The sequence below is a fragment of the Apodemus sylvaticus genome, chromosome 13 (genome assembly GCF_947179515.1).
Source record: "Apodemus sylvaticus chromosome 13, mApoSyl1.1, whole genome shotgun sequence".
NCBI lineage: Eukaryota > Metazoa > Chordata > Mammalia > Rodentia > Muridae > Apodemus > Apodemus sylvaticus.
The window spans coordinates 81,375,368-81,388,330 of record NC_067484.1 but is presented as its reverse complement, the minus strand read 5'-3'; the positions used below and the strand labels follow the sequence as shown (position 1 = coordinate 81,388,330).

Here is a 12,963-nt window from a genome sequence, read left to right as displayed (position 1 = left end):
AGAAAGGAATCAACTATGTAATGAACTGTAAAACCTATACTTCATTATTATCCATAATTGCTTAAATATTTTAGTGTTTGTGTGTATGCATGGTACACCTGCCCAAGCAGAGGCTAGAAAAAATGTTGGCTTTCTTCCTCTTGTTCTCTGTGGCATTGTCTTCAGCTGGCGAGGGCGTTCCTGGTGTGGCTGTCTCCACCCGCAGTCCTGGCACTGTAGCCATGCCCAGCTCTCTGTGCAGGTGCTAGGGAACCCCTCAGGTCCTCATGTTTACCCAGCACGTGCTCTTACCCACTGACCTATTTCCCAGGCCCTATTTAAATATTTGAGAAAAGAATCAAGTTGGTGCTCAGCCATCTGCAGTTTCATAAATAACCTCTGCTGATACTGATAGTCCTACAAGTCTGGACCACCGACCCTGTACAGAAACCCCTTTCTGTTGTTTCTGCTTCACTGACTACTTCTAGGACTTTGCCAACTCCCCCCCCCCCAACCTGTCCTTTACCAATGAATTGGATTCAGAAAATAACACACAAAAGTTCTTCAAAAAGAACATAAAACTTTATTAAGATCTTACATTGTCATCAGATACAGCCAAAGAAAAGGGTTTATAAAAGACGGAGCATCCTTTTCCCATGTGCTCCTGACACCTCGGACTAGATGGCAACAGATGCTGTGTATACACAAATCCATTAAGTAACCCAGTGTTCCCTTTCTGTACAGAGAAGAACTGAATTCGCACTGTCAAAAGCTTTTTCTAGCACAACTGAGAAGCAGGGCTCATCTTTAGGAGTAACTCTTAACAGCTAGTAAAGCAATGAAGGGGCTTTGCATTACTTCACATCCTGTCCTTGTCAGAGTGGGAACTGAGGAAGGCCGTCCTCCCTCCCCGCCATTGTCCTCACCAGACTTCAGACCAGTCCTTGAACCACACACCATGAAGCTACTCCTGACAGCACAGCAGACAACATTCTCTCAACTCTGAAAATCATGATGGCTAGATCATCCTAGCTTTGTTAGTGCTGAAGGATTTCTTATAGAAAAATCCCGATTCCGAATGCTGTGCTCAGCTGTTCCAAGGCGACAGGAGGGATGCTTTCCTCAGGGAAGGCTGGCTACAGAGCACAGCTCTTCTCCAGGCTCCCAGCTCCCCCTGTGGTCATTACTTACTGTAGTGTTGTAGGAGCAGAGGGAGCACCGGGAATCTGCTCAAATTGCCACTCCGACAGCTTTCTGCACTCACTCACTGTGTGTGGAGAAAAGAGGAATGGTGTCCATTCACGGCCCAGGACCTGGCTACAGTGTGACACACTTCCCTTCAGGACCAGACCAGACTGCTCTCACTTTTATGTGCCTCAGGTGCATGGTGGAGAAAATGCGCATGATTTACAGTTTGGTATTTTACACCTCGCACCCAAGCCCAGTTCTTCTTTTCTTTTTCTTAATGCAGGGTCTCACTCATGTAACTACTGGCATGGATCTCACTCTACAGACCAGGCTGGCCTCAGAGAGCTTCCTACCTCTGCCTCCCAAGTACTAAAATTAAAGGCATGCACCACCACGCCCAGTTTAAGCCTATTAAGTTTAGTCTTCCTTTCAAAAAGGAATGTTAACTACTGTAAGGCTGAAAAATTTGCTTCTAGAACAAACTGTAAAGTCTGTGTTCAATTAGTGAGCTAACTAACAACTTGAGGTTTGGGGTTTCGGGTTTTGAGTACTAGCACTTATCACAGATCTCATCACACTCTTTAAAAAAATAATACATTTTATCATAAATATTTAGATCAGATAGTGGCATCAAAAGAGTATCTAAGTCTGTCTTCATGGTGAAAATATTTCAGGAAACTTCTAAAACAGTTTATATCTTCCCAAGAGTATACCATTTATAAATTAGTTTTAAATGGAAAAGTATCTATTTTAGATGGATAAATCACTGTGTCAGCAAATCATAAATAAGTTCAAGATACTGAAAATAAGTTAACACACAAAGCTTTTGCTTTCAAAAACATCAACAACAAAAACTAACTTACTTGGCATACTTTCACAACAGGCATAATCAGGGTGTGTAATGTGCATCTCCTTTGCTGACTCCTTTCTTCCATCCCTACCCCTAAGGAAAAGACAGCAGCACTGGCGGAGCCCCCAGTGTGAGGGTCTGGCTGCAGCACACACACCCCTCGCTGTCACAGACAAATGGTGCACAGGATGCGCATGAGCCACTTGTCAAGTGGCCTTGGCCCCCAGGTGAGCTTCAGCGGTGCGCACAGAGAACAGCTATAGGTTCTGGGAGGAAATGTGTCCTAACTCCCAAAAGCTGTCTACATCACTGGAAGACAGGACATGCAGGGGATGGGGTGATGCCGTACATGTAACTGGTTTGGAGAGGTCAGTGTTTAAAGCACTGTTCCCAAATCTACTGGCTATTAAAGATAAATTAACTATCATTTCTTCACATGTAAATTCATTTCAACTATAACCTCTAATACTGAGAAAGGAATAGTGAAGCCATTCAGAGTAGTGAGTATAATTGGCCTGTGAATTTTAAAAGGTGTTCTATTAACTATTTACTTTGACTCTGATTACATGAGAAATGCAAAGCAATAAAGGAGAAAAGTATCTCCCTTCTGTTGTTATGAAACACAAACCTGCAGGTTCACAAAGTAACTTTAAAAAAGCTGGAGAGCATGCACCTGCTCTAGCACACCAGGTTCAAGTGAAGATAAAGCACACTGGCTGTGTATTTACATCTGTAAACATACAAATATAAAATTCACCACATCTACCCTGTATTACAGCAGTGCTTAATTCCAAAATATAATCATTCAAAAACTTTACGGAAATAAAATGTTTCGGGCTACTTAATTGAACATTATGAATACTGAGTTGTTGAGCTAATCAAGCTAAGAGCTATTGTTTACATTACAAGGACAGGGATTCAGCATGTCACTGTCTGACCTTCCTTTACTCCCCACAGCTGGTGTTTTGTAAAGGGATCTGATGTAAGAAGACTGACCTGACAGAAGCAGTCACCGGAGCTGGAGTTGTCCTCCTGGTAGGACATCAGAACTTACAACATTCTTAAAGCATTAAATGCACTTAGTTCTAAATAGTGTGATCAAGGGCGTCTCTAGTTCTGGGATGGCACAACTACAGTGCTGCCAGGAAACGTTCTCTAGGCTCTGATCTGACCCTGCACATCGCACCACGTCTAGGGGTAAAACTCAAAAGGCATGAGGACACAGAGCCAGTATTTGGGTGGCAAGAGGAAGGTGACGTTGAAACATTTAGTCTCTTCTATAATCAAGTCCTAACGATCCCATAAACAGTCTCACATCAGCTCCTGATCAGTTCTTCTCATTAGGAATTAGATAGTGTACAGTGATTAGATACTGAAAAAAATAAAGAAAAATGATTGAAAATACATGAAGAAATAGAAACGGAATTTCTCACAAGGCCTTGGATCAAAAAAAACTTAAAAAAGATTTTTTGAAAATAATCGCTAAGCTCATTAATACACAGAAATCGTCACTTGGTTTTAACTAAGTCATGTTAACTCACTAATAAAATAGTAAAACAAACCAACTTTTAACATTTTGTACTTCCTTGTCATTTCTTGTGTTAGTACCATTCTCAACAATGTACAAAAATAACTCTACAGGACTATTCACCTAACCTGTCTCCATGTCTGCCACAGTCCTGGCCCTGGAGGAGACTGGCCATCAGTCTTCACTGTAGATGTCCCCGGCAAAGGGCAGGTGCATGTGACTGCCAGTGACATTGGGCAAACGAGATAAATCTGGCAGGCTCTGGATCCGGGCTCTGAGTTCTTTGCGTACCATGGAAACTCGGGCTAACTTGCGCTTGTATTCCTGCAACAACAAACCACTCTTGTTAGCTTTCATGTTGAAAAGGCAATATAGCTTTCTGCTGATTCTCTGCAGAAAATTTGTATTATTCGACTAATGGCAAATAAATGATCGTTCCACCGTGAGATTTAGTCAAATGGGCTACAGAGGTAGTAGAGGGGGTGAATAAAAATGCGTAATATCCATGCAATACAAAACCACGATGAGCCGGGCGGTGGTGGCGCACGCCTGGAATCCCAGCACTCTGGAAGGCAGAGGCAGGCGGATTTCTGAGTTCGAGGCCAGCCTGGTCTACACAGTGAGTTCCAGGACAGCCAAGGCTATACAGAGAAACCCTGTGTTAAAAAAACAAAATCCAAAAAACAAAAAACCCAAACCAAACCAAAAACCCACAACGAAGTCCACTTAGTATGCATTTTCTTAAACTTAAGCTGAAGTTTCAAAGTGTTCTCTGTGATTACTAGTAACCATTGCAGTGTATTAATAACTGGGGTTTTGTCTCCAATACAAACCAGCTGCTTCAGAATACATTATAATTTCATTGGTGGTAGGTTTAAAATAGTTGTATGTAACCGAGGCTGGCCTTGGATTCAGTATGCCGCTGAGGATGACCTGATCTGAGGATGATTCTGATCCTGTTGCCTACACCTCCTGAGTACTAACATGACAGCAATGAATCACCGCACCCAGTTTATGAGGTGCTGGAGACACGATGTGGGGTTCTTCTGTGTGCACCAGACAAGCACTCTACCAACAAGGCTACAATCCCAGCTCAAGTCTTTTACCACTATCTATACAACTGCCTTACTTAAAGTTAAGATCATGACTGTACTCCACTATTATCAATAAAGGCTATAGTACTATACATATTTGGAAATTCTGATAACCTCACTTAAATGCAACTTGCAACATTTGTAAATGATATGCACTCTATGTATTACCTTTAAATGGGGACCACAGATCACCACACTGTGCACCAAAAGCAGGAAAAGGATTTTAAAAGGCTGGCAACTCAGGGAATCAATCAGTGAAGATGATCTAGTAGGACAGTTTAGCAGCAAGAGCCCACTGTGTGCAGTAGGTATTTCTCACCCTAAGTGAATCCTGTGAATCCTCAGTTAAACCCTCACTAGAAGAGGATGTGGATGTTCTTACACTCTTAGCTAAGAGATGAGGCCTGGACCCTTCTTCAGTGTACCTCGGTGTTGGCTGCGTGCCTGAATTTCCTCAGCGATTTTCTTTTTCTTTTTTTGTTTTTTGTTCAGGGTTTCTCTGTGTAACCCTGGCTGTCCTGGAACTCACTCTGTAGACCAAGCTGGACTCAGAAATCCGCCTGCCTCTACCTCCCGAGTGCTGGGATTAAAGGCGTGCGCCACCACCACCACTGGGCCCTTCAGTGATTTCTAAGGAGCATATCCCTTTGGTTTGTTTGTTTGCTTGTTTGTCTTTGTTCTTAAGAGAAATACTGGGCCCACTATGTATCAGTATCTGAGAACATCCACAAAAGGGTCCAGACCGTATGAATCTTATAAAAGCCTCCCAAATGATGCTACTATACAACCAGAGCAGTGAGCCACTTCCCTGTGTTTTTGATGCCTAAAATACAACCAACCAGGGAGAATTTATTCTTAGTATTTATTTCTAAGCCTCCTCTTTAACAATACAATTGCCCTAACAGGGCAGAGGATTTGTCAGATTAGTATAACCCACAGCTCAAAGGGAATGAGAGGAAAGAATCTCGAACAAAGAACCGGGCACATTAGCTGCAAAGCACACAGGCAGCCACAACCAGCAGAGGTTTCAATAGCCTTGCCTTTCCAACCACTTCTGACAACAAGGTCGCTAACAGATGCTTCACGACTACAGCCTCACGGGTGGACCCTGTCTTCTTTCACTTGCCAGGGACCTAGTCTTAGAATACCAACGTGCAGCCCACCAAGGTAGCACAAACATTTAAAAAAGCAGGAGTAGGTTTCTTCAGTTTACACACTTCTAAGTATCAACTGTGAAGAGGAAGGATGAACCTCAGCGACAGAGTGCTTGCCTAGCACGTGCAAAGCCTGGGTTCAACCTGCAGCCACACTGTGCATCTGAGGGAGGGGAGCCGTTCTACAGTCAATCAGAGCATCCCACTGCTCCTGACAGCATCCCACCATGTAGCCAACCCAGAGTGACAGAGTCAACAGAAAAGAAAACCAATGTCGATCTTTTCTTTACAAACTCTACTCTTTCCCATCTTATCCTGTTGTGTTTCACGGGTGGCTGGTTTTAAATGCTGAAGTATAGCCAAGCGTAGTGGTACCTTTAGTCCTAGCACTCAGGAAGTGGGAGCAGGTGGATCTCTATGAAGTCAAGACCAATCCTGGTCAGTAATACATAAGGTGTAACATAACGCTATAGACTATATGCTTGAAATAGGATCTGTGTGTGAAAGCAAAGGTAAGAACTGGACAGAAGCTTTTGTATTTGACATTCTGGGGTTTTATAGCCCTGAGTGTTTTTTTTTTTTTTAATTTTATTCAAAACTGAAAATAACTCTATCCCCTAATATAACCAACTTGTTTCTTTTCTGTGTGTTTTATTAAATTACTCTACAACCTTAGTCCCACAAACTGTTCTCTGACTGCCACATGTGCAACCTGGCACACAAATACATACATACACAAAATGCATTTAGTTTTGAAATGATATGAGCTTTTTTCAGAAGCCTAGACAACTTTCTCCTGACAGTTCCCTGATCTAAAGCACTATCTATCGAGCTTTGGCCCTGTCATCCTTTATGTCTTTATCAAAACCACTCTCATACATCTAGGCTAACTCACTAAAAACGCTCCACTGTAAGAAATGTAGGACTTAGGAAATCCTGTGTTAATTCAGGTTTCAACTCATACAGTAAGAATAGAACCAACACCTTCTGGGGCAGCCAGCAGTGTGGGAACCACTCCTAACCTTGTCTGACCCCACCCACTCACCTGCCAGTCTCATCCCCACAGAGGCAGTCCTACAGTCTTCCAAGTTCAAGTTTCATCCAAATCAATTGCACTGGTTTAACCCACTCCCTCCATTCTTACAATTTTTAGCTCTAAGCCAGGTGGGGTGGTGCCCACCTTTAATTCCAGCACAGAGGTGGAGGCGGCTGAAGCTAAGAGCTTGAGGCCACCAGCTTGGTCTATGTAGAGAGAGTTCCAGGTTAGGCAGAGATACAGAGACCCCATTTCTCAATGGAGGTGGAGGGGGCTGGAAAATGGCTCAGCTCTTAAAGGCTAGGTCTAAAAAGAAACAAACAAACCAAACACATAAACCCTGACACTGTTGCTGAGCTGTTTCTCTGTCTGGAGCATTTCTCTGACCACTCTTCTTCACCTGTGCACTAAGATGCGTCGTCGTCTTTACAGAAGGAGCCTTCAACTTGTCATGCTTCAACAAAGAGTTAGGGCTCAGGCTTAAATCCGAGGAGATGCTTTTACCGTGTGGAAGCCCTGGGCCCGAGCCTGGCCTGAGGTAGTAGTGATGGGAAACTAGACCCTTGGGAGATGCGATCAGCCTCATAAGCACTGGCAAGTTGATTTCAAACTACCTAGTTTTCCTCTGTAGCCAATCCTTATGTATAGAAGGATTGCATAAAATCCTTATGTATAGAATGACTGCTTAAACTCTCTTGACCAAATATGGCCACCAGAATTGCCTCCTCCTGCCTCAGCAGACCTCTGTCCTATGCTCACTTTTCAAAGCTCCTTCTTTCTAACCGTAAGTACTACAGGGTTGTTTCCAAACTTCATTATTTGTCCTGGGGAGGTAAGAAATTTTCCTGAGTCAACTTTTTGTTTGGTAACAAGCAGAGTACTGACTACTAACATCAAGTCAGGACAGGAGATAAACTCCCTCATCTTCTATTGACCCTGAGCAAGCCTAACCTTTGATTATCCTAGTCTCCGTGCTTTAGAAAGTAAATGCAGTTTTACAGATCCATAATGCTTCAGCTGTGATCATCACTCTGCAATAGCATCTGAATTAGCTCAAAACAAGCTGCAAGAGCAGTGATTCTCAACCGTTCTAATGCTGTGGTCCTTTAATACCTCATATTGTGGTGACTCTCAACCGTAACATTATTTTTGTTGCTACTTCATAACTGTAATTTTGTTACTGTTATGAATCATACTGCAAATGTGTTTCCCATGGTCTTAGGCAACCCCTTGGAAAGGGTCATTCAATCCCTAGGTTTGAGAACCATGAGCTAGAAGAGTAAACTTCCCAGGTTAGACGGGGACATGCTCACTAAAAACCATAGCACTTGGAAGACACAGGTAGAGTAGCCTAAAGTTTGAAAGTAGCCTGGTTTATACAGTGAGTGCCAGACCAGCAGGAGCTACAGAGTTCTGGAGGCCCTTCTCTAAGAGGAAAAATAAAACAAAGTAAATCAAGAGTTATTTTAGGCATCATACAATTGCTCTAAAACTCTAATTTAAAGGCTTTAAACCTTGTACATTTATTCACCTTTCCTTGAAAATGATCCTATTTCTGCTCACTCTTTTCTATACAATTGTGACAAAACCCAACCCAAAGCAAAGCCAAAACTCCACAGAACCAGGTGTAGTGGCACATGCCTGTGCTCCCAGTGCTAAGACTGAGGCGGGAAGGAGGTTGAGCAGCCTGAGCTAATGAGACCTGGTCTCAAAAACCTACCCAAATAAAGTAGGTATTTAAAAACAAACAAGCCCTATCAAAACAAAGATGAATTTCCACTACAAGTCCCAGATGCCAGAAAGACTGAGCAAAAAGAGAAGAACCTGCCTATAAAGCCCCACCCACTTCTTGGGAGCCCTCTGCTGTAATGTAAAGATACCACAACAAACTGGAAACACCAGGATTAATCCTTTTGAGCTGGGTTTTTGTGACCTGTTGAGCAGATTTCAGAACACTATAACAACAGGCTTAGGCAAGTCACTCCTTCCTCTTTGCAACAGCTATCTCTAGGGTTCTCTAAGTGTAAAACACCCAGATTGACAATACCCAATGACAACACCTATACTTTCATAATAGTGACATCATAGCACAATCATCAAAGATTTTTCTCTCCACAAAAATTCTTAAAGAAAATAGAGCACTATTTCCATATAATTTTAGAAGCTGCATCTATATAAATATCCAAGATGTTTATCTCTGTAAATCTGTGTATCATTATATGGTATCTGATCACTTAAATTGAGCTGTGAATTCAAGATATTTCATCTAGCACACTCTAACCCAAATGAAAAATACCAGTCATTATTCTAAATACTCCATTTCATTTCCGCATGTAGAGACTACATGCTATACAAGATGAAACTTGTCTTAGTTAGGGTTTTACTGCTGTGAACAGACACCATGACCAAGGCAAGTCTCATAAAGGACAATATTTAATCAGGGCTGGCTTACAAGCAGGAATCAAGGCAGCATCCAGGCTGGCATGATGCAGGCAGAGTTGAGAGCTCTACATCTTCATCTGTTGGCTGCTTACAGAATACTGACTTCCAGACAGCTAGGATGAGGATCTTAATTTAAAGCCCATACCCACAGTGACACACCTACTCCAACAGGGCCACACCTTCTAATAGTGCCACTCCCTGGACCTAGCACATACAAACCATCACAAAACTTAAGTCATTGCCATTAAGAACCTTCAAAGTCAATAGAAAAATGAAAAACAAAGGTTCAAACTTAGATTGGCTCAGTCCATATGCTTCCCATTATGCCCAGCTGTTTCTTGAATCCTAAGCTAATTGAGCAATGGGTGTTCTGAATGTTAGCTAACTGAAAGCTCCCGAATCGCCACAGGATCACAGGCAGGAAGAGTGAGCAGTCATGACTTCCTAACTCCCGATCCGAGGAGAAAGCTGTGATGAACCAACCATCTCTGCCTTCTTCAGTAGTAGACGCACCACTTTCACCTACGTGAAAAGGTCAAAGTGGTGGTTTTTATATTCACTAACAACAAAAGAGTTAAAAGGTGGCCACAGGCAAGTTCATTTAGAAATGGTGCCTACTCCAGGAAAGCTGACCCCACAAGCAAGCCTCAGTTTTAACCTCAAGAGTAAGAGAACAGAGGTATTGGTGGGACAATGGGAGCTGATAGTTAGCACACAACACCGCTGAGCTCTCCACTACCCAGGCAACCTCGAAAGCAAGGTAATGCAACTTGAAAGAAAAAAAAAATGATCTGCTTCTACACATACTGATGACTAAGTGGAGATGACATAACTTGCTAGCTTGAAGTCTTATTTTCCGATTACTATTATGTCACAGAACCTTAGGATTGGTAAATGTCATGTGACATCTAAATAGGATGTTCTGTTGTTCTACAGTTTCAAAAGAAGTATGCCAGGAAGGTAAGTCTGGGCTAGCGTTTGGACTAAAAATTATACATAGTGGTCTGTGCTCCATCTGTTCTATCCTCAGTGAGTTGATACCATGAGGTGTACACCAAGAAAGTTCTGCATGAAGTTCCTTCATTCACAGATTTCACTTAGGTCGACACTAACCCAACTTTCTCCTCTTCCTTGCCACCTCCAACAGCCAACTACTTTCTTTGCTTTCAAGTGTCTTTGAACATAAAACCCCAGGTTGGTGGGTTTTCAACACTTCCTGCCAGTTTCCTGGTATGTAGGGCAACTATACCATCCAGGCTCCTCTTCCAACCTCTTGCCAGCACAGCTTTGCCAAGTCCGTTACAGTTCTGTTGCACTAGAATTCCCCATGTGGCTTCTTTAAGGCTTTCTCTCTGGTGTTCTATGAGGTGAAGGATTTGACTAGGTTTAGACTGTATTTTGTTTTCTCAATCTTTCATGACGTTATAGTTTGCCTAGATCAGGAATTTGGTTTCTGCCATTCATTCTGGAAATCCTTAGTCACGGGGGCTTCACAACTTTCCTGCTTCTCTCTTCCAGTATTCCAGGCATGTAACAAAACCGTCTCAATCCTTGGATGTACTATTTGTGGGTTTGTCTTCCTGCTCCGTTTCCAGTCTGCATTTGTTTAGGGAAGTTCTCATTGGCCTCTCACACCCTCACCACTTATTTCCATGGCTGCCCTAAACTGAGTGAGGTGCTTGTCTGAAGAACTAGGTGAAATTTCTTCTGTTTTCATTTTGGGATATTTTTACCTCTACCTGTATTACCTGTCCAATGAGGAATGTGTCTGCTTTACCCACTTAAACCCTTAGCATATCAATCATTTATGTGGTCATAAACTCCTGGCCTGGTTATTTTAAAAAAACAAAAAACATACCCAAAACAGGTTAAGTCTGGTTCTGATGCTTGCTTTGTCTCTGTTGTTTTAACTGGACTTTAATCAATGTAGCAGGCAACAGTGAAGCAACCATGCTAGGTGGTGAAGCTTTAATTAGGTTGTATAAAGTTACGTCTTAGGGTGGCATGCTGCACACCTGCAGGCAAGCACCCACATGCTGCACTCAGCCCCAGCTCCCACCCTCCTCCTACTTTGAGGCATTCTGTATTTTTGTCTGCCACCACCCTGGCCCTGGCTTCTGCCTGTGGATAAACCGTGGACAGCTCATTCACTTGTTAAAATGGAATCTCATGTTTACTAGTTCAGCTCAATGCCATCCTATCTATATCACCTGGCTAATAGCTATACTACTACTTTCCTATATTTGATATTATCTAGTAAATAGCAAATCTTAACCATAGGTGAAGTTAGCTAATCTTAGGTAAGTTTTCAGAGGCAGCTCTAAGTAACTTACTGTATACGCAAATATGCATATACATTTAAAATATATGCATTTTCAAAGCTGTTGGCAACAAAAGATATCTCATATTCATATGCTTCTGATGTTGTTTATCTTTTTTTTAATCCAGAAAAACTAAACATGGTTATAGTCCTAACAGTCCATTAACTAGAATACTCTTTGGAACTAAAATAACTAACACTACAGCACAATAAACTTACTGAAGTCTTATCACATTCAGCTTCTTAATTCTGCACCGTGCCATGTTTATTATCTCAATTTGAAGTGTACTGATTTTTCCTAAAAACTCCCAAGTGTATTACTTTATGCTGGAACAAAACTCAGAGGCTTCAAGAATGAAACAGACATTCTTCCACAGCAGTTACTATTCTACAAAGGCCAGTTAAGTCTGGCCAAATTCTCCTGAGATTATAGTACTCTAAACATCACTGGGCTACCCTTAAATGTCTAATCATTACTGTTTAAGAGGCTCATGTTTTATCTCACTGCCAGTCCTGTGAGTCCCCTCAAACAGCACAAGCTATTGCTATCACTCTTGGTTGCACACTAGAACCAGACTGTAAGACAGAAGAAACTGCACTGTCTTGTTAATTGCTGTTACTGTTTTGTTCCATTGTCTCAATCCAATATCAAACTTCAAAATCATCTACCCATGCTGAACTTCCACACAAAAGGTCACTTTGCTACAGTATACACTAGTTATCAAACAGGTTCGTGTTCCTGTCAAATCTGGATTCTACAGTCCACACTTAAGTTCTGAACTGCAGGATCTATGGAGTAATAGAAGTGCTGGCACTTGTGAAAGACAGCGAACAGACACCCTAAGTAGCAAATGTTGGTTCACTCACACCGACTGTCAGCTGGACTGTCAGCTGCTGAGACCGTGTGCCATGCCACACAAGAGACACAGCACACCTGAGCTTGCTGGGACTCAACATCAAGAAACCTCAGTGACACAGTTTGTAGATTCAAAAAGGAATAAAAAGACAAAAGATTTCTATACATCTCTTGTTTGACAGATAAGTTCATGAGATGTACATGCCCATCAAAATCAGCACACAGAAACATTTAATCTACTAAAAATTGTTGCCTTTTACTCTTCTTTAGGTCTAAGGGTTTCCATTTAAACTACATTCTCTTTATTTTATAATTTTCTTATAATGAGTATACAAGTTTTATATGTTGAATACTAAAGGACTTATAAGCCAAAATGTAAACAATTTTGTAATTAAAACCTTAAAAAAAAAAAAACCTGAGGGGAAAAAAAATCCAATCCTGTGCATCATACATAAATGTTAGTACACTGTATTCAGAAGGGGTCTCATACAGCTCAGGCTGGCCTCCAAGTCACTA

The 12,963-nt window shown here is 41.9% G+C and overlaps 1 protein-coding gene across 4 annotated transcripts in view; it reads right to left on the bottom strand.

Annotated features, from left to right (window-relative positions):
* Positions 1 to 539: 539 nt before the first annotated feature.
* Rprd1a (regulation of nuclear pre-mRNA domain containing 1A) overlaps positions 540 to 12,963 on the bottom strand; it is a 38,244-nt gene continuing 25,820 nt past the window's right edge. Inside the window, exons 7-8 of one of the 4 annotated variants that reach the window (XR_007972990.1) lie at positions 2,031 to 3,869; positions 540 to 1,246 (exon numbers count right to left, since the gene is read on the bottom strand). Coding sequence is in view for 3 of the 4 variants with exons in the window: in XM_052155162.1 (XP_052011122.1) it covers positions 3,720 to 3,869 (150 nt within the window). In the remaining variant the exon portion in view is untranslated. Of the gene's footprint in view, positions 3,870 to 12,963 lie in introns of all 4 variants that reach the window. The other 3 variants (XM_052155162.1, XM_052155163.1, XM_052155161.1) reach the window with 3 other exon arrangements.